This window comes from Mobula birostris, chromosome 8 (genome assembly GCF_030028105.1).
Source record: "Mobula birostris isolate sMobBir1 chromosome 8, sMobBir1.hap1, whole genome shotgun sequence".
NCBI classification, from domain to species: domain Eukaryota; kingdom Metazoa; phylum Chordata; class Chondrichthyes; order Myliobatiformes; family Myliobatidae; genus Mobula; species Mobula birostris.
The window spans coordinates 158,445,739-158,469,820 of record NC_092377.1 but is presented as its reverse complement, the minus strand read 5'-3'; the positions used below and the strand labels follow the sequence as shown (position 1 = coordinate 158,469,820).

Genomic DNA, 24,082 nt, shown 5'->3' with positions numbered 1-24,082 from the left:
TCCAAGATTCCCAGCTGTCTAAGTGAAGAAGCTGCTCCTTTATTCAGTCTTAAATGACCAGCGCCTTATCCTGAAATTCTACAGCTGGGGAAGCAACTGCTCAGTATCGACCCTGTTGGAAGGGTTGGAGATTTAGTAGATAGAAACAGATATTCTGGATTTTCACCAGAAAAAAAAGGAAGGGGAAGAAGGAGAGTTCTTTTTTCACAAGAGTTGGTATTGGTTTATTCTTCTCACATATACTGAGAGACAGTGAAAAACTTGTCTTGCATACTTTTAATATGGATCCAGTCATTACACAGTGCATTGAGGTCAGAGAAGATAAAACAATAACAATGTGGATTAAAGTGTAACAGCTACAGAGAAAGTGCAGTGCAGGTAAGTAATAAGGTGTAAGATCATAATGAGGTAGACTATGAGGTCAAGACTCCATCTTATCATATTAGGGAATCATTCAATATGGAGCCTGATGGTACATGATTTCAAATTCTGGTATCTTATGCCCAGTGGAAGATGGCAACACACACAAAATGCAGAAGGTATTCAGCAAGTCAGGTAGCATATGCAGAGAGGAGTATACGGCCAATGTTCATGCCCTTCATCAGGACTGGATGGACCCATTGACTGTTTATTCCTCTCCATAGGTGCAGCCTGTTCTGCTGAGTTCCTCCAGCTTTTTGTGTGTGTTGCTTAAGTATCCAGTATCTGTGGCCTCTTGTGTTTAAAAATTAAACCTGGACAATTTTGCCAAGGACAGCTATTGACTTCAGAAGTGAATCAAACTGTCACTAACTCTCCACACCAATATCAGCAAGTAAAGGATGTTCTGCACTGAAATCTCTGGAATTCCTTCCTCCCACCTTCTTCTCCCCCTCCCATCTTCTTCTCCCCCTCCCATCCTGCCTTAGATCCGAACCCAGCTGCCAGAGCTGTGAAAGTTGTCCCGGGGAACGTGAAGAGACAGGAGATTCTGCATTTTCTGGAAATCATGAGCAACACATACAAAATGCTGGAGGGTTTCAGCAAATCAGGCACCATCTATGGAAGGAAATGAACAGTCAACAATGAACTGAATCTCTTCATTAGGATTGGAAAGGAAGAGGGTAGAAGCCAGAATAAGTTAGTGACATTTTAATTCACTTCAAAGGTCAACAATTATCCTTTGGTGAAGTTGTCCAGGTTTAATTTTTAAACACAAGAGATGCTGCAGATGCTGGAAATCTTGAGCAACACAAACAAAATGCTGGAGGAACACAGCAGGTCAGCACAAGATGACTTTCTCTTCCCTCTCCAGTCATTAAAAGGTGCCCACTGCCTCTGTTTGCTGCTCTACCTCTTTCTCTTTGTTCCACATCCTCTCCTGTCAGATTCCTTCTTCTTCAGCCCTTTGCCTCTTCCACCTATCACCTTCCAGCTTCTCACTTCATCTCCCCCCACCACCCACCCACCTTCCCCCTTTCACCTGGTCTCACCTATCACCTGTCAGCTTGTGCTCCTTCCCCTCTCCTTACCTTTTTATTCTGGCTTCTGCCCCCTTCCTTTCCAGTCCTGATGAAGGATCTTGGTCCAAATGGTCAACAGTTCATTTCACTCCTTAGATGCTGCCTGACCTGCTGAGTTCCTCCAGCATTTTGTGTGCATTGCCCGGGGAATGTGGAGTAACTCAACTAGTAAAATGTAACATTTGGTAATTCATCTCCGTTATGGTTGTCAGCGAGGTTACTTCTGCTAACTGCTCATCTTTGACTATTGGTTACAGAGTTAGCAAGGGAGTTGCAGTTCTCAGTCGATGACATCAACAGGATCCGTGTGGAGAATCCCAACTCACTGCTGGAACAGAGTGCTGCCCTTCTCAATCTGTGGGCCAGTCACGAGGGAAAGAGAGCCAAAAGTAGGTTGAACATATCAACCAGGCCACATGTACACTTGTGAAAACTGTGGGGGAAATTGCACAAAGAACATTAGAACAGTTTGGGATAAAAGAAGTCCTGAACTAAAGCTCAAAGTTCAAAGTAAAATTAATTATCAGAGTAGATACTGTACACGTCACCACGTACAACTCTGAGATACATTTTCCTGTGAGAATACATGGCAAATCTATAGAATAGTAACAGTAAACAGGATCAAGCAAATCTATAGAATGGTAGCAGTAAACAGGATCAGGCAAATCTATAGAATGGTAACAGTAAACAGGATCAATGAAAGAGCAAGCAGGGCATAGAAGACAACAAACTGTGCAAATGCAAATATGAATAAATAACAATAAATAACGAGAGCATGACATAATGAGATAAAGAGTCCTTAAAGTGAGATTATTGGTTGAGGGAATATCTCAATAGATGAGTATAGTTATCCTCTTTTGTTCAAGAGTCTGATGGTTGAGGGGTAGTAACAGTTTTTGAACTGGTGATGTGAGTCCTGAGACGCTTGTATCTTCTGGCTGTTGGCAGCAGTGAGAAAAGAGCATGGCCTGAGTGGTGAGGATCATTGATTATGAATGCTGCTTTCCTACGACAGTGTTTCATGTAGATGTGCTCAGCAGTTGGGAGAGCTTACCCGAGATGTATTGTCGAAGTTGAATTTATTGTCATATGCACAGCGTAATGAGAAGGTTAACTTGCAGCAGCAGCCATTAGAGATGCAGTACAACAGACTTGCAAATAATATAAACTAAACAGAAATTGTACAAAATTATGAAATAAGGAACACAATTAAAGCAAAGGAAAAGCCCACAGTAGTGCAAGAAAAACATTCTGTGCTTTGGGAGGAACAGTTTTGATATCTGTTGATGACATATGAATATCAATCTGTTTCTACACCAGTTCGATACACTGGTGTTTCTACTGCTGGGTCAGGAATGGGAAGGGACTTTGGACCATGGGCCACGGACCTGTAACCAATGGGGTGGATGTAGAGGAGTGGGTATGGAGAAGTTTTGCTGGTTTATCTTAGTTGGGCCAGAATCTGTGCAGGGATTCCTAAGCTGGGATCCATGGACCCCTGGGTTAATAGTAGGAGTCCATGGCATAAAAAAGGTTTAGAACCTCTGCTTTATAGCTTCCCATAATAACATGGATACACCATGGAATGCAGGGAGTGCAAATCCCTTGTTCACCCAACCTGAGAAAACAACTGTTCATGGCATTCAGTTTCACCAAAGGAGAAGGTATTGTAGAGTATTATATCTGTGCCAGTAGTTACTCCATTCAGATCTCCTAATGTCCCAGGTTGGTCAGTCTCTTGGTATCCCATGTACTTTGAAGATGGTAAATGGAACATTGATGTAGTTGAATAGGAGATATCAATACTGAGTTTTCTTCCCAGTGTGATGATGATGTGATTTTGTCTAAAAGGGAAATAATTTATTGGGAATAGAGAGCCTGAACCATAAAAAGAGACTGGTCAGAGTTGGATCTCGTATTGATTTCTCATCCTTTGGGTTCTTGAGGGAGTCAAAAATGGCAAACAGTTGTAGGTCCAAGATTTCAGTTTATTTTAGAGTACAAATAAATGTACAATTACTAAGCAAACTAAATAAAAGGCTGAGAAGCTATGTTAAGGGACGTAAGACACAGGAAAAAACCATCACTTTTATAGATAAGAGAAATTCCTCAGCTAGGAATGAATTAATTCGTAGACTACGTAATTAAAATAATTACATCACATGAGCAATGTGCTAATTCTTAGCCAATGAAAAATGAGACCGGTGATAAACCGTTAGTTCAGCTGCTATACTGCTTTCTGCCAGTGAATGTAAAAAATACATGAGTTTGTTAAGAAGTACAAATCTTATAAAAAGTAGTATTTTAAAAAAACAGTAGTTTCCAACAATAGGCTGGGACTGTTTTCCCTGATTTGATGGAGACTGAGGCTTGATCTAAAATCATGAGGGACATAAATAAAGCAGATGGTCACTACAGTGAACTGACATTTCTGTCTTGTTAGTGGAGAGTTTACATTCGGCACTGAAGAATATCGACCGCAGTGACATAGTGAGTATACTGGAAGGGTCCAGTTTGAACAGCCACCCTCTGAAAGGGAATACAAAGCACACAGAAAGAGACCAAAGCCTTTCTCCAGCTGTGAATGGTAAGACTACACCTCCATTACATTTCAAATCAACTGTCCTCTTGCGTATGTTTCTTTCTACTTGTACTTTACAAGTGAGAAGTTCACGTCAGCAGTCTTCCCCCGAAAGAAAGAAGTGGTTACAAGGAGAGAGGAGTATCAAGTTTTAAAGGTGAACTATGGAGTAAGGCGTCATTGTGCTTGCAACAGTTAAATCCCCAACAGACTAGTGCCTGCAAACTGACTATACTTGCATTCCTCTTGATGTGACTGCATAAAAGACACAACCGTGTTTTGAGGAGGCAATCTATCACGGAAACACAGAAATCTACAGCACATTACAGGCCCTTCAGCCCACAATATTGCCATGTAACCTACTCTAGAAACTGCCCAGAATTTCCATAGCGCATAGCCCTCTATTCTAAGCCCAATGTACCTATCTAAGAGTCTCTTAAAAGATCCTATTGTCTCCACCTCTACCACCATCACCGGCAGTGCATTCCACACACCCACCACTTTCTGTATGAAAAACCTACCTCTGACATCCCCCTCGTACCTACTTCTAAACACCTTAAAACTATGCCCCCTTGTGTTAGCCATTTGAGCCCTGGGAAAAAGCCTCTGGCTATCCACACCATCAACGATACTTATGATATTTATCATCTTATGATACTTATTCACCCTTCTGATGGACTTGCTTTGTATTATGGTCCTGTGGTTGGACACAGATAATATTTCACATCTTCATTTTAGGCACATTATCCCGCCCCGAATTCCAGCCCTTCACTGAAACAGTGCTGTGTAAACCTGGCAGTGCATTAAGCTCAAAATAAGTATATTATCAAAGTACGTATCTGTCACCATATACTGCCCTGAGATTCATGTCTGCTGGAAAATGAATCTCGGTAGTATATGGTGATATATATGTAGTTTGATAATTAATTAATTTTGAAGTTCCTGTTTGTGCAGGACACATCCTACATCAGAAGTGATTCTGATCCCTTTCAGGTTAAACTAAGTTCTGTCATGTTAAAACCCTTTCCGTTCAAAGCAATAAATGTCACTGCCTCCTGAAAAAGTTATCATCTCGGCACAAAATCCAGCTTGCTAAATTATGACTGATAGTCAGTGGCTTTATTGATAGAGCATGGCAAGGCAGAAGTGTAATCTAAGAGCCTTCCTGACAACCAGTCGGGATATTGTGGGGTTCCCCACTTCTTAAGATCTTACCTGAAGTTCAACGGTACATAAGGAATTATTACCTCAAAGTCTGAACCCTGCTAGTTAACATGGGTTCAAGTAACTGAATCACATGGAAGTACATTAGTTGTGTGAGGAGAATTCTAAGCATTCCCACCGCAATGACATTATGACCAAAACTGGGATTGCATTAACCTATAATGATCTTTGTGTTTATAGCTGAATTCATATTGTTCCATGTATGTGAAATCTTCTGATTATCAACTGTTTACTTCCCATGCTGAAGGTGAAACTGCTTAAACTTTCTGTCACCTCTCTACCTCTGACCTCTGATATTATGTTGATATCTGGTTCTGTGCCATCTTATCTACTGCACGTCTGCTCTGTTTTCTCTACATCTTGGCTTAGAACAACGTTTTCCTTGGAAATTATACTTAAAAAGAAGCAGATTATGCTGCCAACTTTAAGATGTGGAAGAATGAAACGGGGGTTCAAATCAAACTGTTGGACCGTGGCGATTCTTAACTTTTAGTTATCTTAAAAACCCACAGATGATTTTTCAATAAAAATATCCTCAGTCTTTTTCTTCATGGAGCTTCCTTAATTTAACAAAACATGGTAACAGTTACGTGTTTCAATGTAACAAAGTGTTTCAGTGGCTACAATATCCCATTTAAAACACCAATTTGCCAAACAGCATTTATGCAAGAAATATGAGATGTTTTCATAGATTCTCAACCAAGAATATCATTTCATATTTTATGAAAGCAAAAAGGTATAAAGAAACTGTAATATAGTGAAACGTCACAAAGCAGGAGGGAAATCGAATAAAATTGGTGTTGCTGACTGAAAGCTTGGCTGAAGAGATGGCTTTTAAGCAGAAATAGGAAGATCTACAGATCCAATGCAGCACACACAAAATGCCGGAGGAATTCTGCAGATTAGGCAGCATCTATGGAAAAGAATGAACAGTCAACGTTTTGTCTGAAACCCTTCTGCAGGACTGGAAAAGAAGAGGAAAAGTTAGAGTAAGAAGGTGGGGGGGGGTGAGGAAGAAGTGCAAGGTGGTAGGTGATGAGTGAAACCGGGAGAGTGGGAGGGGGTGAAGTAAAGAGCTGGGAAGTTGCTTGGTGAAAGAGACACCAAGGGCTGGAGGAGGGAGAATCTGATAGGAGAGTGTAGCAGACCATGGAAGAAAGTGAAGGAGGAGGAGCACCAAAGGGAGGTGAAGGGGGAGGGGGGTAATTACTGGAAGCGCGAGAAATCAATGTTCATGCCATCAGGTTGGAGGCTACCCGGGCAGAATATTAGATGTTGCTTCTCCAATCTACTTGTGCCCTCGTGGCAGCCATGGAATAACATGTCAGACTTTTCATCCTTTTTTTTCCCTGATGAAGGGTCTGAGCCCGAAATGTCAGCTGTTTACTCGTTTCCATAGATGCTGCCTGGCCTGCTGAGATCCTCCAACATTTTGTGCGTGTTGCATTGGATTTTAAGCAGTGCTTATTTCGAGAAGGCATTTAATAAGCTGCCGGACAAGATGTTGTTGACACATTAGAACTGGTGTTTCGGGGTGGGGGGGAGTAATAGAGTCGTAGAGCACTACAGCACAGAAACAGGTTCTTCAACCTATCTAGTCCATGCCGGCCTGGTGTTCTGCCTAGTCCCATCTACTTGCTCCTGGGCCATATCCCTCCATAGTTCTCTCATCAATGTACCACAGAATATGTTAGTACATATTCTGTTTGGCTTAACACAAGTGAAAAGACAATAGGAGAGGAAAGAAAATATTTTTGAATGATAAGATGTAACTTAGTTTCTCAAGGATTAGAGCTTGGCTTCCATTAATTCAAACTCAAAGTCAAGTTTATTGTCACATGCACAGGTAGATGTGTGCACAGGTGCAATGAAAAACTTACTTACAGCAGCATCATGGACATGTAACATCAGATAGGCAACATTCACAACTTTTATCAGTGACAAGTATACAAAATTATGAGGGGCATAGATAGGGCAAATGCAAGCAGGCTTTTTCCACTGACATTGGGTGGGACTACAGCCAGAGGTCATGGGTTAAGAGTGAAAGGTAAGACGTTTAAGGGGAACATGAGGAGAATTTTCTTCATTCAGGGTCGTAAGAGTGTGGAACGAGCTGCCAGCACAAGTGGTGTACATAAGCTTGATTTCAACATTTAAGAGAAGTTTGGCTAGGTACATGGATGATAGGGCAATGGAGGGCTATGGTCCCGGTGCAGATCGATGAGAGTAGGCAGTTTAAAGGATTTTGGCATGGGCTAGATGGGCCAAAGGGCCTGTTTCTGTGCTGTACTTCTCTATGACTCCATGAACTGAATGGAGATGAGCCAGTCTAACATCTCCAAGTTTTTAAATGATACAGTTGGAGCAGGCATTCCCAACCTGGGATCCAGGGACCCCTCGGTCAATGGAAGGTGTCCATGGCATAAAAAAGGTTGGGAAACCCTGAATCAGAAAGAAGGATATGAAGGACATCTATCCAAGAAGGACATAAGGCAGTTGAATGATTGGCCAATAGTATCCCAGGTGGATATAATGCAGGAAGTATGAGATCATTACTTCAGTAGGAAGAAAAGAAAATAACTTTCTTTAGTTGAAACACTATCAATGTTGGTATTGTGGGGATTTCAGAAACCTCATCCACAAAGTCCAAAGTTAATGCACGTGTTTGGCAAGCACTTCAGAAACAAGCGCTACCTTTACCTTTGGAGAATAAGAGTGAGGAATCCTTGCTGCAATTTGACGGTGTCTTGCCAAGGTCAGCACTGAAGAAATGTGGGCAGTTTCTCTTAATCAGGATTTCCCGCACTTTGAGGTGTACAGAAAAGGTTCACTGGATTCATTCCTGGAATGGAAGGGATTGAGTAGAGTGAGGCTTGTACTCAGTGGTCACTTTATTAGGTACACCTGCACAGCTGCTTATTCATGTAAATATCTAATCATAGCTATGACTCAGTGCATAAAAACATGCAGCCATGCTTAAAAGTGTATGCTTGTGGTCTTCTGCTGCTGTCAACCATCCAGGTCGAGGTTTGAAGTGTTGTGCATTCAGAGATGCTCTTCTGCACACCACTGTTGTAAAGTGTGGTTATTTGAGTTACTGCCTTCCTGTCAGCTTGAATTAGTCCAGCCCTGACCTCTCTCATTATCAAGGTGTTTTCACCCACAGGAATGTCACACACTTGATTTTTGTTTATTGCATAATTCTCTGTAAACTCTAGAGACTTGTGCATGAAAATCCTAGGATATTGGCAGTTCCTAAGATATTCAAACCACCCCATCTAGCACCAACAATCATTCCACCATCAAAGTCACTTGGATCACGTTTCTTCCAAATTCTTTGAAATGAACAACTACTGAACCTCTTGACCATGTCTGCATGCTTTTATGCATTGAGTTGCCGCCACATGGTCGGCTAATTAGATAATTGTATTGACGAGCAGGAGTACTGGTGTACCTAATAAAGTGGCCACTGAGTGAGTATTAGGAAAAAACAAGGATATTAGTTGCAGTGATGGGAGGGTGGAGCTGGATGGTATAAATAGTGAGGGAGTATCATCAGGCTTCACCTTGCACCATTGTCAGATATACCTTCAATCATCTGTTATGATATGATGGGCTGAATGGCCTAATTCTGTCCCTATGGATTGGATTGGATAGTTACTTGGATGGAAGGAGTATGGAGGGCTATGATCTAGGTACAGGTTGATGGGACTAGGTAGATTAATAGTTCGGCATGAGCTAGATTGGCCGATGGGCTTGTTTATGTGATCTCGTGTTCTATGACTATGATTTATTTTTAGGTCTTATATAGCTGGACCACTGGCAAACTGTGACCAATTGCATGGCTTTACTGACCTCTATGATGAAGAAAGCTCCATGTAGATAAAAGTCTCGGTGTATAGGGAAAGGTGGTGCTATTTGTTCAAGTAGTTGTAGCTCATTGTGCGTAGACTGAATCTCTGCAAGTGACCCCCATGCCTTGGATCGATGGCAGAAATTCATTCCTCCAATCCCAAATTACGTATTACATAATTTTCCAAGGAACACCAAAAAAAATTGCCATCCATTCATTGAGTGGGAGATGAAAACTGCTTGCATGTGACTGTGTTTTGCTTTGTGGAAGTCATTAAAAGAAATCATCTGCCAGGCCTAAAGCTGAAGCATTTAGCAGGAATCCAGGGATTCACAAACTGTCAATGTCACTTGGCATGTCTTTCTAAAACAGACTGGTAATGTCTATTTGAAACTAATTGGCTTAACTCTTCAAATGTCAATATCTTAGGTCAATCAGTTCACTACCAGATTAGACCATTGCTGCCTTGGATACATCCAAGGTGAACTGAACAATGACAAATTTTCATGTTTGCTTGAATCTGTCATGCACTTCTGCTGTGAACCAACAGCAAGAGGACAAGGCTCGTCCCAAACGTGGACACCACACCAAGGCTGGGCGTAAATTAGGTTTGTGCTTGGAGTTCGATTATCTCTGTCTTGCATGATGGCGATCTCCAACATAGAAAGTCAAATAGGAAGAGGAACGCTGGTAAAAGCTGCCAGCAGTGAACGTTTACTGGGCCTTTCTTCTGCTTAGCATCTCTTGAATGTTCAGCATCTGCGGTCTGTCCGTACTGCATGTTGTGTGGCATGTTGCTTCTTTTCACATCAGGCTCTCCCATACATCATTGAAATAAAACCTTCTTTAACCGATATTTTTGTAAGTAAGATGGGGGATTCAGCCTACAGATACAAGTCTGTAATAAGGCAGCGGAAAGTGGAATTTGATTCTTTGGGACAATAATGAACCTGATTTAATGCTGCACCCCGACAATCTGTGTTCCTCCACTCCCTTCCTCTTCCAATCTCTCTGGTCGACAATTTGCTTTCCTACCCCTTCTTCGATCCCCGTTCCCCCATCCCCCTCCCTTCATCTCCCCTTCACTCCCCACCCTATCACTCTACCCTTCATTTACTCAGACTAGTGATCCACTGGCAACTTCCGCATCTGGTGTTGATTCTGGGTACACCTTCGAGCCTTGACCCTGGGACTATCAGTCTGGGTCTGCGCTCGAGACGTGGGCCCCAGTAACATCAGCCAAGGGATGCCACAATTTGAGTGGGTCATTTTGGGGCTCCTCACGAGGCCTGGCTCTCAGGAATGTTGGCCTGGGTTGCCAGCGAGATGTCGACCTGGGGGCATCAACCAACTGAGGCACCGGCTAGGGAACATCACAGCAGCCCGCTCGTAAATTTGAACAGCAGAGCAGTGTTACCAATCTGGTAACACTCACCTTCAATTTGACTCCAGCAGCTTAAAATCAGATCCATTGTAACCAGAACCATCTTAGATTTCCCTCCTTCCATTCCACATTTATGAAGCCACACTCACTAACTTGAACATAGAACAATACAGCATAGTACAGGCCCTTTGGCCCACACTGTTCTACTAACCTTTAAACCTACCCTAAGATCAAACTAACCCTTCCCTCCCACATAGCCCTCCATATTTATGTCATCCATGTGCCTGTCTAAGAGGTTCTTAAATGCCCATTACGTTCCTGCCTCTACCACCACCCATATACCATGCGCCTACCACTCGCTATGTGAAAAACCTATGTCTGACATGCCCCTACATTTTCCTCCAATCACCTTAACATTATGCCCCCTGGTATTAGCCATTTCTGCCCTGGGAAAAAGTCTCTGGCTGTCCACTCAATCTATGCCTCTTATCATCTTGTACACCCGTTTCAAGTCACCACCCCTCATCCTCCGTCACTCCAAAAAGAAAGCCCTCGCTCACTCAACCTTATCCTCATAAGGCATGCTCCCTTTGGATTTCCAGCCATTTTAATGCCATGGGCCCCTAACCGAGAGACCCATGGACCCCAGGTTGGGAACCCATGCCCTAAACTCTAGAATAACATCCCGACAGCCGATGAGGTCACAGATCATGTCAACTCATTCCAGCACCTCCTTAGAAATCTCTTACTCATGTGAACTTTCTTTCCTTATGATCCATCCTTGGCCCTTTCAAAGTTTAGCTATGTGGAACTGAAAGTGTGAGACTCCAATTTCTATTCACTATGACAGGTAGGAGATAATCCTGGAATAACTTTGGATTTAGGCGTACTTTGTCATGTTGACAGAAGGGGTGCAAGTTCCCTTGGTTGAATTTCTGAACTCGGAGAGCCATTGACGTTTGCAGTTCATGTGTCCCTGCTGTTCTCTGCCGGTGGTTTATCAGACATCAGCCTCACTACACAGTCCAATTTTGAATTTAACCAGGACGTCACCAAATGAAATCGAGCCAGATGCAGAACTGGACCATGCAATCACTACTTTGGACTATCCACATTGGTGCCCGTGATACTTTCCCTGGTCACAGGCAACACAGCACTGTCACTCTTGACCTATGGAATAGAATACTGCAGACCACAACTGTTACAGAATGTAGAACAGTACCGCACAGGAATAGACCATTTGATCCACATTCCTTAGGCCCTCCAGCAGCTGGAGTCAACCATGGATGTTGCGTCCTAACTGTCTACGTCGTGCACAAGCCAGAGTGGTACGATATGGAGAGCAAGATGTTGCCACCCCCCCTTTCCATACAGCTGATGAGTCCAAAGGAATGGCAGAGGCCAATTCGGTTTGGGACCAGTGGCATCGCAGGAGTTGCCAGTCAGCGTTGCAGCTCTCAGGGATTCCAGCTCTGGATTTTTCCTTGGGGTTTACTCCCAAAGCTTTCCCCGTGAGAGGATAGTCAAAGAGTCAAAGAGAAGTACAACACAGAAACTGGCTCTTCTAGTCTGTGCCAAACTATTTGAACTGCCTACTCCCATTAAGCCGCACCGGGACCTTAGCCCTCTATGCCTCTACCGTAACCATGTATCTATACAAATTTCTCTTAAATATTGAAATCAAGCTTGCCTGCACCTTTTGTGCCAGCAGCTCATTCCACACTCTCACGAACCTCTGAGTGAAGAAGTTTCCTCTCATGTCCCACTTAAACTTTTCACCTTTCACCCTTAACACGTGACCTCTGGTTGTAGTCCCACCAAGCCTCAGGCAGCGGAGGTTTGAGATCAGAGCTTCCCTTCTAAATGGGCTGCCGAACACGGCTAACAAGTCTCATTTGCCCAAAGCAACTGGTTTTAAGTCACCAATAACCCACCTTTGTCCATTCTCCGGTCAGTAGAAATGGTTCTGCCGGGCTTAGTAGCTAAGCCACACATGAAGGTCAGGAGCTAGACTTAGTTATCAGAGGCTATTTGAGATGCACGCCATTGGGAGTATTTAATAGGTAGAGGGAGCTTATCTCCACTACCTCCATCAGCAAGGACAACCTTTCTTTTGTCAATCTAATTAAGTGAATTACATTTAATCCCTCCTGCCTGCGCGTGATCCATATCCCTCCATTCTCTGTATATTCATGTGCCCCCTCTAAAAGCCTCTTAAACAACTCTATTGTATCTGCCCCTACCACTACCCTGCCAGCTCATTCCAGGCAGCCCCAGAATCCACCAACAATCAGCAGGGCGATGCTAGGTAAAATCCTGCAGTCAGCTGTGCAAACCAGCCACACTGAATCAATACCTGTTCCAGTCACTTAGGACACTTGCTACAACACTTTTACATTGCATCCTGGGTGGCACTTTGAGCGCTCAGCCCTCTGCTCAGAAGCTGGTCTCTGTGAGTGCTTCTACACTGCAGCTTCAAACACTGCTTTGCAGATCATCCCATTGCCTCTTGTGAGATCAAGATTTATCTTTCAGCTTGGAGATTCATTCCTACCACTCCCACCAATCATACTTGTGCTTTGTCCACATGCTCTACCATAAAACTCCTCTGTCTGCTTAGCCATGGATGTCCCCTGGTGAAACATGCAAGGTATTGTGTGCAACTGGTTGGGTCTTGCAGGATTCTTCGGGAATTCCACATCACTGAATTTCTCCACCGTATCTCTGTTTATTCCAGAGCTGACCTGTAGGTTCACTTCCAACACTAGAGTTAGCTGCAGCTTCCTAAATGCTCTTTGAGACTCCCACATTACCAAATTTCTCTGTTTACTCCAATTTGATTTGTAGGCTCGCCTCCAATCCTAGAGCCAGCCGCAACCTCGCAAGCACTCCCTGAGCTGCAGGGCACTCCTGAAAGAAGATTACTTTAAGCTGGTTGGCCGTCCATTTCCACTGCAAATAGGGGGAACATCATTGCTAAAAGGAGATGTTATTTCAGTGCCTGAAATATTCAGTAGCATCGGATTGCAAGCTGCATAGAGAGCATCTATGAAATACTCACTTATGCTGAGGACATTTCTCCTATTTCTTACACCTTCATCCTATGTACACAGTCAGCGCAGTGCTCTGCATGCTCACTGCAGTCTGTAATACTCAGAAACAGAAGGGGAATAACTTTATTGGCAAAGGAATCTATAGTTGCAACCTAAGTCATTCTGCAGCTCATTGAATCTTATAGCACAGAAATAGGCCTTTCAACCCAACTGGTCCATGCTGACTAAGGTGTCAGAGTCAAAGTAAATTTATTATTGCAGTACATACAGTATATGTCACCATATACTACTTTGAGATTCATTTTCTTGCAGATACTTACAGAAAAATTATGACATACAATTGAATTTATGAAAAACTATAAAGACTAACAAATCACTAATGTGCAAAAGAAGACAGATTGTGTAAATATGGAAAGAATTCTGCCCATGGAAGCTGGTCCTGTCTGTCTGTGTTTGGCCCATATCCCTCATGTTTCCTATCCATGTACCTGTCTAAGTTCTTTTTAAATATTGTTAATGTACCTGCCTCAACCACTTCCCCTAGCAGCTCGTAACTGACTATCCTCAAGGTGAAAAGGTTCAAAATTCAAAGTAAATGTTATTATCAAACTACATATATGTCACTATATACAACCCTGATATTCATTTGCCTGCAGGCACACTCAGCAAATCTATAACTATAACTATAGTAACTATAACTCAGTAACTATAACAGGATCAATGAATGATCAACCAGCGTGCAGAAGACAACAACTGTGCAAATACAGAAAGAAGAAATAATACTAACAATAAATATATTGCCCTTCAGGTTTCTATTAAACCTCTCCCCTCTCACCTTAAACCTACATCCTCCAGTTGTTGATTTCCCAACCCTGGGGGAAAGATTGTGCGTATTCACTCTGTGCCCCTCATGATTTTATACACCTCCAGTAGACCACCCCTCTCACTCTTCTACATTCTAACGAACAAAGTCCCAACCTGTTCAAACTCACTCCTTAACTCAGTCCTCTGAGTCCCAGCAAAAGCTGTGGAGGTTTGATCTGCACATAGATGTCATGCCCTATTACAATACTGAGGAAGGCTCTCGGAGCTAGGGATCGACACTCTTGAGCAGATGAAGTACTGGCCTGGTGCTTGTTCCTTCTATTCGAGGCTTCCTCACAATTCCAAACTCTTGGCCTTTGATGCGTCCTGATGACCAAGTGAAGAAGTTGTGTGCTTTTCAAAGTCAAAGTAAAACTTATTATCAAAGTCACCATATACTACCTCGAAATTCATTTTCTTGCAGTTATTTACAGGAAAATAAAGAAAAGCAATAGAATTTATAAAAAACCATACACCGACAAAGACTGACAAATAACCAATGTGCAAAAGAGGACTAATTGTGCAAAGAAATAAAAGAATGATACTGAGAACATGAGTTGTAAGGCGTCCTTGAAAGCAAGTCTATAGGCTGTAAAATCTGGTCAGTGTAGTTATCCTCTGCGGTTCAGCAGCCAGCTGGTTGATGGGTAATAGAGAGTCAGGAAGTGGATTCTCAACATCACTGTCACTCATCACAACTGTTGCTCCTGGCAACCAATAATGGGAGGAAGGGTTCTAAATTTAATCTTTGCTTCAGTGGCAGATGATTGGTAAATTCTCACTCTTCGTTGTCTGCCCAGTTGGGGATGAGATGTCAACAATCAGCAAATGAAACTTCATTAGATTGGATTTTTTCCCTTCAAAAGTCAAATTTCAAACTTACCCACAATGGAAAAGTAATAAATGTGAGCAGCCTGTTCATCTTTCTATGTACAAAATTCATCTTTTAGAATACATAAATCCCTTTGTGACCTCAGCCAATCCTCTCTACTTTTTTTTTTCAAGACCATTCATGTTTCAACATGTCCGTCTCGCTGACTCAGAATTTCACTGTTAGGAGATCCAAGCTCATCCTTTCGTAGGGGGTTTAACTGCACAGTTCTTGTTGGAGCTGTTTTTAGCTGTGCCGTCTCCAGCTTCTCAGTAGTCATCCTTGAGAACGGATTGTGCACTGCAAGTATGATCCAACTGTGATTCGATACGAGATCAGTATCATGTCACCGCTGTCCAGTTCATTCCTCTGGAAATAAAGCTAGTGCTTTTTTTTATCTCAATATTTTAAATTTATTATTTGACCTTACTAATGTATCTGTACTGCCTCTCCCCCATTTGGATCCTTAATTCATGATATGTGTCCTTATTGGCTATAATCTACTCGTGTAGGTTAACACATACTTCAAAACTGCATACTGCATTAACACCCAAAGGATGTTAACACCCTAAGGATGTGCTGGGTGCAGCCCACAAGTGTTGCCACACATTCCAATGCCAATGTCTACAATGCTCAACAGAGCACAACAAGCAAAAAAGCAATGTAAGCAAAACAAGCTTTTTTCTTCTCACCTATCCACACACACACACACACACACACACACACACACACACACACACACACACACACACACACACACACACACACACACACACACAGTCCTCCAACTCCAGTCCAGGCCTCCAGTCTCCAGGCTTTGGCAATTGGGCCTCAAGTTCCAGACTACTGAGTTTTTTTCTGGTCTCCTATCCCCAACGTACATCCCCACGGCCACTGTTAGTTCAGTGCGATCCGTAAATTTAGAAATGATATTTGTGATCCCAACCTCCAAATTATTGAAATAAATTTTGGGAATTAGAGCCTGCAATATTAATCCAAGCAGTGCCTCCAGTTTTCAGAACCAGAATCAGGTTTAATATCACTGATTCATTGGGATATGGGTCATAAGTGTGAAAATGGTCAGTAGCATAAATCCAGCTGTCAATAATTTTCAAAAGGTGAGTGGTAGAATCTTGGAGAGGAGTGGATGGGAATATAGAATGAATGCTGGTTTGGATTAAATGGGTGGCTGATAGCATAGACTAGATGGGCCAAACAGACTGTCTCCAAGCTGTATGAACTTTCCCTTTCAATACCCATACTAAGCATTTGCAATTATATTTTTATGCTTGAGCTGCTTGTTACTTTCTCAGTCAGTAGAGATTTCATTATCACTTCAAACACTCACAAAGCTATTGGATCTTTAGGTGTGTCCTGCCTCTTAAGCATTATAATGGCAAAAATATTAGGTGTGTCCTGCCTCTTAAGCATTGTAATGGAGAATTTGATCTTGGACTTTCCCCCTACAACTCCGCAGCCTAAAGCTCATTCTTGGAACCTGATATCCATAATTGGACCAAGAGGAACAGGTTACCGCTCGTCACTGAGGACTGACTAATACAATCCACCTTCTCCTGAATTACACATATAAATGTGCATTGTGATACCAAACATGCAAACACTACATTTTCTTTACAGCATTTGTAAGATTTTGCAGTCAAATTAGCTTCGTACATAAGTCTGCAATTCTTTCTGTATTTTTTTCTTGCAACGCATGTGACTGGAGCTTGAAGGACTTTCCTGCCCTTTCCTGACCAGGAGATTCAGAAGCCCTGAGTGGAAATATTCTTAAGTTATTTCTGCTGAAAAATCAAAATCCCCAAGGCTTAATAATTGAACCTGTCTGGTGTGTTTGCTTGTCTTATTTTCTCAGAGAATGGAATGATTTTCTTTGACCAGCTTTTGCGAGCTGATAACTCCAGTAACTTTGGGGAAATGGACCACAGTGATCAGGAAGTCAGTCATTTTTAAACAGCCCAAAACAAGAAAGGAGCCTCAATTTTGCTGAGGTCCAATACTATATTAATTATTGTGGAATTATCTTTAATAACTAAAACATTGTGACATATTTCAGTTATATCTTAACCTACTTCTTTTAATTGTTGAATTTTCTGTCTGGCATGTTTTATTAATAGCTGTAGTTTTTACACTTCTTAATCAAAGCTTCAGCAAAGCTGATGATTCCATTCCTAAGCATTGAAAGCCTCTCAGGCCAATTCCGAAAGTGAACAAGAAGACTCGGAAATGTCTCCCGGTCTCAATTTCATGACGTATTTGTTCAAGGTCTCTGTGGGCTATTGACACTGAATTCATTGGGCTAGGAATTATTTCCTTACATGGTCAACAATCTTTGGGCTTTAATCATGGCCAATCAGGTTTAACAACCCCCTGCCCCACACACCTTCTCCAAAGTAACACACAGATAGTTGATATGACATTCCTTCCCCCAACACCTTGACTAGAGCAAGAGGGTATAGCCTCAAGATTTGGGGGAGTATAACAAGGTTGGATAGGTTTTTGCATAGTAAGGGAATTAAGGGTTATGGGGAAAAGGCAGGTAAATGGAGATGAGTCCATGGCCAGATCAGCCATGATCTTATTGAAAGGCAGAGCAGGCTCGATGGGCCTGATGGCTGACTCCTGCTCCTATTTCTTATGTTCTTATGTTCACCTTCTCCATGGTAAAGTAGCAGTTAGAGCAACACTATTACAGCTCGGAATGTTCTAGAGTTCGGAGTTCGATTCCGACGCCATCCTGTAAAGAATCTCAGTACGTCCTCCCCATGGAATGCGTGGGTTTTCTCCGGGTGCTCTGGTTTCCTCCCACAATCCACCCGTGATTAGATTGGGGTTAATCGGGTTTGTCAGGGTTTGCTGGGGTGGCGTGTCTCGAGGGGCTGGAAGGGCCGACTTGCTAACCTAACTAAAAATTGATTGATAGTTTAAGAATGAAACAGCTCCCATGGATTCTGGAACTGCATGACTTTAGAAGAAGTCAGTTGAGTTGAGAGCCTTCTTTTCTACAACTGGATGCAGTATAACAGCTGGAATCTTACATAGTAGTTGTTTCAATACTATGTTTCAGTCAATAATAATGGGTATTATTGACACATATAAACTTCAAAGAACAGATAATTAACTGGTGTCACCCTCCTTGGCGTGAGAAGCCCATATAGTCAGGAGAAGGAAGATGATTGGGGATGTAAAGACGACAAAGTGAGGGGTACATTTACATAGTCACTTCTCAGTAACAACATGGTGATTATTATCAAGACTGGAGATTTTAATGGAGTCCAGTTATCATGGTGGAATAGAATGGGGTAATTAGGATGATCGCCACAATTGAATGTGGATGAAGTTCAAGAAAAGTCACAAAGGTCAGAGAGCTGAAGTGTTTGGATTAAATATCTAAATGGCTGGCTGTGATCTTCAAGAGATTACAGATCAAGGCACACACAAAATGCTGGAGGAACTCAGCAGGTCAGGCAGCATCTACAGAGGGGATTTGAACAATTGTTGTTTCAGAGTAAGACTGGAAGGGTCTCAGCTCAAAATGTTGACTGTTTATTCCCCTCCATAGATGCTGCCTGACCTGATGAGTTCCTCTGGCACTTTGTGTGTGTGTGTGTGTGTGTGTGTGTGTGTGTGTGTGTGTGTGCGTGCGTGCGTGTGTGTGTGTGTCTGTGAGCTTTGCAGAAAGAAGGTAACCCAATCTGCAATGAATGTGGATTGATGGAAGATATGGGCAACAATGAAATTAAAAATGTGCATCGGGGTAATCAAGCTACTGGCTCTGCAGGGAGAATAATGGGACTGAGATTCAGTTCCAAATGCAACGGAACAGAGGGACTGGTAAAACTATAAACTGAGTGGCTGGAGAGTAAAGGAGCATGGTGTGTGGACCCAACAATCCATTGTTCTTCACTTGATAAACTTTGTCCAAACTAAGTATTCCATAGAATTACAGAAAATACTGGGAACACTTGGCAGGTCAAAACTTTTCTGGTCTTTTACCTGTCTGTTTCCATAGATGCAGCCTGACGTGCTGAATATTTCTATTACTTTCCTGTTCTCATTTTAATTTGCATTTTTTTTATTGCCATAGATCTGGTATTCAATAGGTCCTCCCTCGCTTCTAAAAATTTCTAAAGCTAAAAGCTCTGGAGAGGGTGCAGAGGGGACTTACCAGGAGGCTGCCTGGTCTAGAGAGCAAGTCTCAGGAGGATAGGTTGAGCAAGCTCGGACTTTTCTCTTTCGAGCAGGGGTTCCTGACCTTTTTTTAAGCCATGGACCCCTACCATTAACTAAGGTGTTGTGAACCCCCGCTATATAATGAAGGAGGGTAGGAAGTGACATGATAGAGGTGTACAGACAGGAGGCACTGATCAAGTGGATAGACAGAGACTTTTTCCCAGGGTGGAAACGCCGAATACAAGGGGGAATAATTATAAGCTGATTGGAGGGAAGTGTAGGAGGGGGGACGTCAGAGGTAAGTTTTTACACAGAGAGTTGTGGCTACATGGAACACTGTTTCAGGAGTGGTGAGGGCAGTGGTGGAGGCAGATACATTACAAGCATTTAAGAGACTCTTGGATGAAAGAAAAATGGAGGGCAATGTAGGAAGGAAGGGTTAGATTGATCTTAGAGTAGACTCGTACGGCCAGAGTTGGGAACATCTTCTTTCCAACTGTGTTAAGACTGCTGAACAGATCCTGACCTGGATCTTGGCCGTACCCTCCAAATATCCGGACCTGCCGCTCGGTTTTTTGCACTACCTTACTTTCCCTTTTCTATTTTCTATTTATGATTTAAAATTTAAATTTTTTCTATTTACTATCAATTTGTACTCCGGGGAGCGTGAAGCGCAGAATGATTGTACGCTCTAGTATCAATTGTTTGGCGACAATAAAGTAAAGGTTAAAAAGTTGGGGGAAAAGATTTGATTAAAATCTCCAGTCTTGATAATAATCACCATGTTGTTACTGAGGAGTGACTATGTAAATGTACCCCTGACCTTGCCATCTTTATATCCCAAATCATCTTCCTTCTCCTGACTATATGGGGCACAGTTTGTGGGCCAAGGGGCCTGTACTGTGCTGAAATGTCTATTTCTATGTTCTGAGGAAGGGCCACTGACCAGAAATGATGACTGGTTTCTGATAGACTAGCTAAGTTATTCCAGTATTTCTGTTTTTACTTATAGCATTATACACTTTACAACAGTGTCCTACTCCTCACATAACACGCATTTTCTGTTTTTTGTTTTGAATGGGAACTGATGGCCAATTTATTGCCCAAAGATAGTTCCATGCCTGGTGAAAGTTTACAATGAAACTCCCTGACATAATAAAGCCTTGCAGCAGTGGAGGCTCTGTGGTCCATCTCCTCCCCTCCCTCCGCCAGTGTAATCCATTGTAGCAGGTATGGCTTCTGCAGATGTGCTCTGTCTGCTTGTGTAGGTTTCACCACAGTACAGGATGAGATGCTATCACCTGCTTCGCTTCAGTATACGATGCCGTCTCCGCTTCAAGCTGACCAGTTCTGGAATGACGTCACAAGCCTGGATGTTAACCCCAGTGCACGCACTGACAACGATTCCCTGATGGAGATGTCCGACGTCAATGTCTGGTCGTCGGGTGCAAAGCCGCCCCTGGTGGTAGCTGAAGACTCCTCCCTGGACTACAGCAAGGCTGATGAATCATTTCCGGCCGAAGGACTGAGTTCCTTTAATCTCACTGAGGAGGACACAGTCGATTCAGATGCCATCAATGGGCTGATAGATATGCTCGACAATGAAGGTGGTCAGAGGTCAGAGATGACAGAAGGAGAGACTCCAACCAAGCTGGCAGAGGAGGTGAATACAGAGAATGGCATTTCTATAATTTCAGGGCAACAGAGAGCACACGACAGATGGACAGGGTCACCAACACTGAGACGAGCAACGCCCGACATCAAACAGCCAGACCAGAATATGGAAAGGTAAATGGACTCCTGACTTGGGTATTAGTAAGATTCAGCAATAGAGACACCTCACGATGAGAAACTCTGTTGCTGAAATACAGCATGCACTGTAATTCTGATTCTTGCCACATTAAGAATCTTAAAGACGGGACAGAAGGAGCAAAGTAAGTCTGAGGGTAATTATTTTGATAAAACGTTTAAAGTTTGGGGCTTCTTTGCCTCATGATCTTGCAGCAGCTGCTGCAGGGATGGGGTGGGGAAACCAAGGGGAGACAACAGAGAACCCAGGAAAGGGGAAGGAAGCAAAACCAGAGTTTGGAAGAATCTTAACTCCATGATTAGAACAGGTACAGTAGTATCATTTAAGAAGCACTTGGGTAGGTACATTGAGGGGTGGGGCTTTGAGGGATATGGGCCAAATGCAAGAAATTGGGGCTAGATGGGTGGGAAATGTGGCCAGCATGGACTGGTTGGGCCAAAGGACCTGCACCCATGCTCTGTTGCTCTACGACTATAATTCTGGCGTGAAAATACATCCTGGGATGAAAGGATTTTATATTTATATTGAGCAGGTAGAACGTACACTCACAGGAGTTGGGAAGACTGTTTATAGAGTTTAGATCAGAGATTCCCAACCCTTTTTATGCCTTGCAGCAATACCATAAAGGAGGGGTTATGTGGACCCATGCTTGGGAATCCCAGGTTTAGACGAATGTTGCTGGACTGCCAGAATCCTGGAACCTTGACCAGGTGACTGTCAAATGGTTAATCCCAACCTGTCCCTAGTGAGGAATCTCAAGCTATGGGTATAGTTTAACAAAGAGAGTCATCCACTTACGAGGGAGGTGAGGATGATTTTCTCCTCTCAGAGAATTGTTTAATACTCTACCCCAGAGAAGTTTGGTGGTGGAGTAGTTGAATATGCAAGGTGATGGTAGGCTTTTTTATGCTCATTTCTGTGGGAATGAAGGCTAATTGGAAAGCAGACAAAGTTAGTGGTGGGAAATGAACTCTCTGTCAGCTATCATCTTACTAAACAGCAGTCCAGGGAAGTTTAGAGCCCACCTCAGAATGAGACACTAGCTGAGAGATTTCAGGAGACATCAGGGAATGAAAGCCAGCTGGTGCATAGTGGCATATGGACTTCAAGGTGAGTGGTCCAGTGTTCGAACCTGGCCAGCTCCTTGCACGCTTTCCGTCTGTGCTGGGTTGAGCATCGAGCTAGCAACTCGGCCTCGTAAAAAACAGACAAATGCGAAAGAAATGGCAAGGTTGCCGCCCAATGCACCACAAGGCCCGGAGAGGAACAACAGCCAGAGAATGAAGGTGCTGGCAGCTGCAGTAGCAAAAGATCTGCTGGATAAACTCAGCGGCCGAGCGTCATCTGTGGGAGGAAAGGGACTGTCAACATTTTGAGTTGAAACCCTGCATCCTTTTCCCTTCAGATGCTGCTGAGTTCCTCCTGTTTGTGGTTCCAGATCCCAAGATATTTCCGCTTTGCCTTTGTGTACCCCAGTTACAAGTTCCTTCAGTGCATTCAGTCCCTGTAGAGCCAGTGATGGGATGACAGGCTGGAAACAGTTCCTCCTGTCCACTAAAGCAACTGTTTATATTGTTTCTGTAGGAAACCTGAAGGGTTTGAATGGTCAAATTAGACCGCAAGATATTGGAGCAGAATTAGTCCACTAGGCCATTCAGCCTACGTTGCTGTTTGATCTCAACTGATTTATTTTCCCTCGCAACCTCATTCTCCTTTCTTCTCCCCATCACCTTTGATGCCCTTACTAATTAACTACCTAACTACCTACGCTTTAAATATACCCATTCTTGGTGGTGAATTCCACAGATTCATTACCCTCTAGCTAGGGAAATTCTGTCTCATCTCCGTTCAGAAGGGATATCCTTCTACTCCGAGGCTGTGCCTTGTGGTCCTGGACTACCCCACTAAAGGAAGCATCCTCTGCATGTCCACTCTATAACCATATAATCATATAACCATCACAGCACGGAAATAGGCCATCTTGGCCCTTCTAGTCCGTGCCGAACTCTTACTCTCACCTGGTCCCACCGACCTGCACTCAGCCCATAACCCTCCATTCCTTTCCTGTCCATATAGCTGTAGGCCTTTCAATTATTCCTCTGTACATACGCATCAGACAGCGAGTATGAGGAGTACTGTATATGTTCTATAAGTATAGAGTGCATACTCCTCATACTTCCTTTCTGATAGGGTAGGAAATCCAGGCAAAGTGACCCTCTCTTAAATAAAACAGCATTTGCCTTGCTAACAAGGTTACTAGCTTTCTATTAACCCTCTCAAGTTCAATAAAAGAAACATCTTCTGCTAAACTGGCAGACTTACTTACTATCTGTTATGCCAATGGCATTTGGAGCTGCAAGGAAGGTCCTCCATCTCTGATACACAAAATAATCTGTAGATGCTGGGGTCAAAGCAACACTCACAACACGCTGGAGGAACTCAGCAGGTCGAGCAGCATCCATGGAAAAGATCAGTCGACGTCGACCGATCTTTTCCATGGATGCTGCCCGACCTGCTGAGTTCCTCCAGCATGTTGTGAGTGTTGCCTCCATCTCTGATGGTGGTCAGGGCTTCCTTCATCGTGCCAGCATCTTCCTCTTGGTTTTCACTACTGTCGGTCATGCAGAATCCAGGTGGAGACTCAGGAATACCGTGACACTCCGATGTAGAAGAATTCTTCATTGCTGTTTCCATAATAATTTTGTTTCACCAGTCAGGGTTGTTAGCCCTGAGCTGAGTCCCTGAACCA

At 43.1% G+C, this 24,082-nt stretch overlaps 1 protein-coding gene across 8 annotated transcripts in view; it reads left to right on the top strand.

The window, feature by feature from the left end:
* LOC140201862 (ankyrin-1-like) overlaps positions 1-24,082 on the top strand; it is a 302,101-nt gene that overhangs the window by 237,823 nt on the left and 40,196 nt on the right. For all 8 annotated transcript variants that reach the window (XM_072266606.1, XM_072266608.1, XM_072266605.1 and 5 more), the window contains 3 exons: positions 1,760-1,891; positions 3,946-4,089; positions 20,792-21,311. In XM_072266606.1, the coding sequence (XP_072122707.1) occupies positions 1,760-1,891; positions 3,946-4,089; positions 20,792-21,311 (796 nt within the window). The remainder of the gene's footprint in view (positions 1-1,759; positions 1,892-3,945; positions 4,090-20,791; positions 21,312-24,082) is intronic.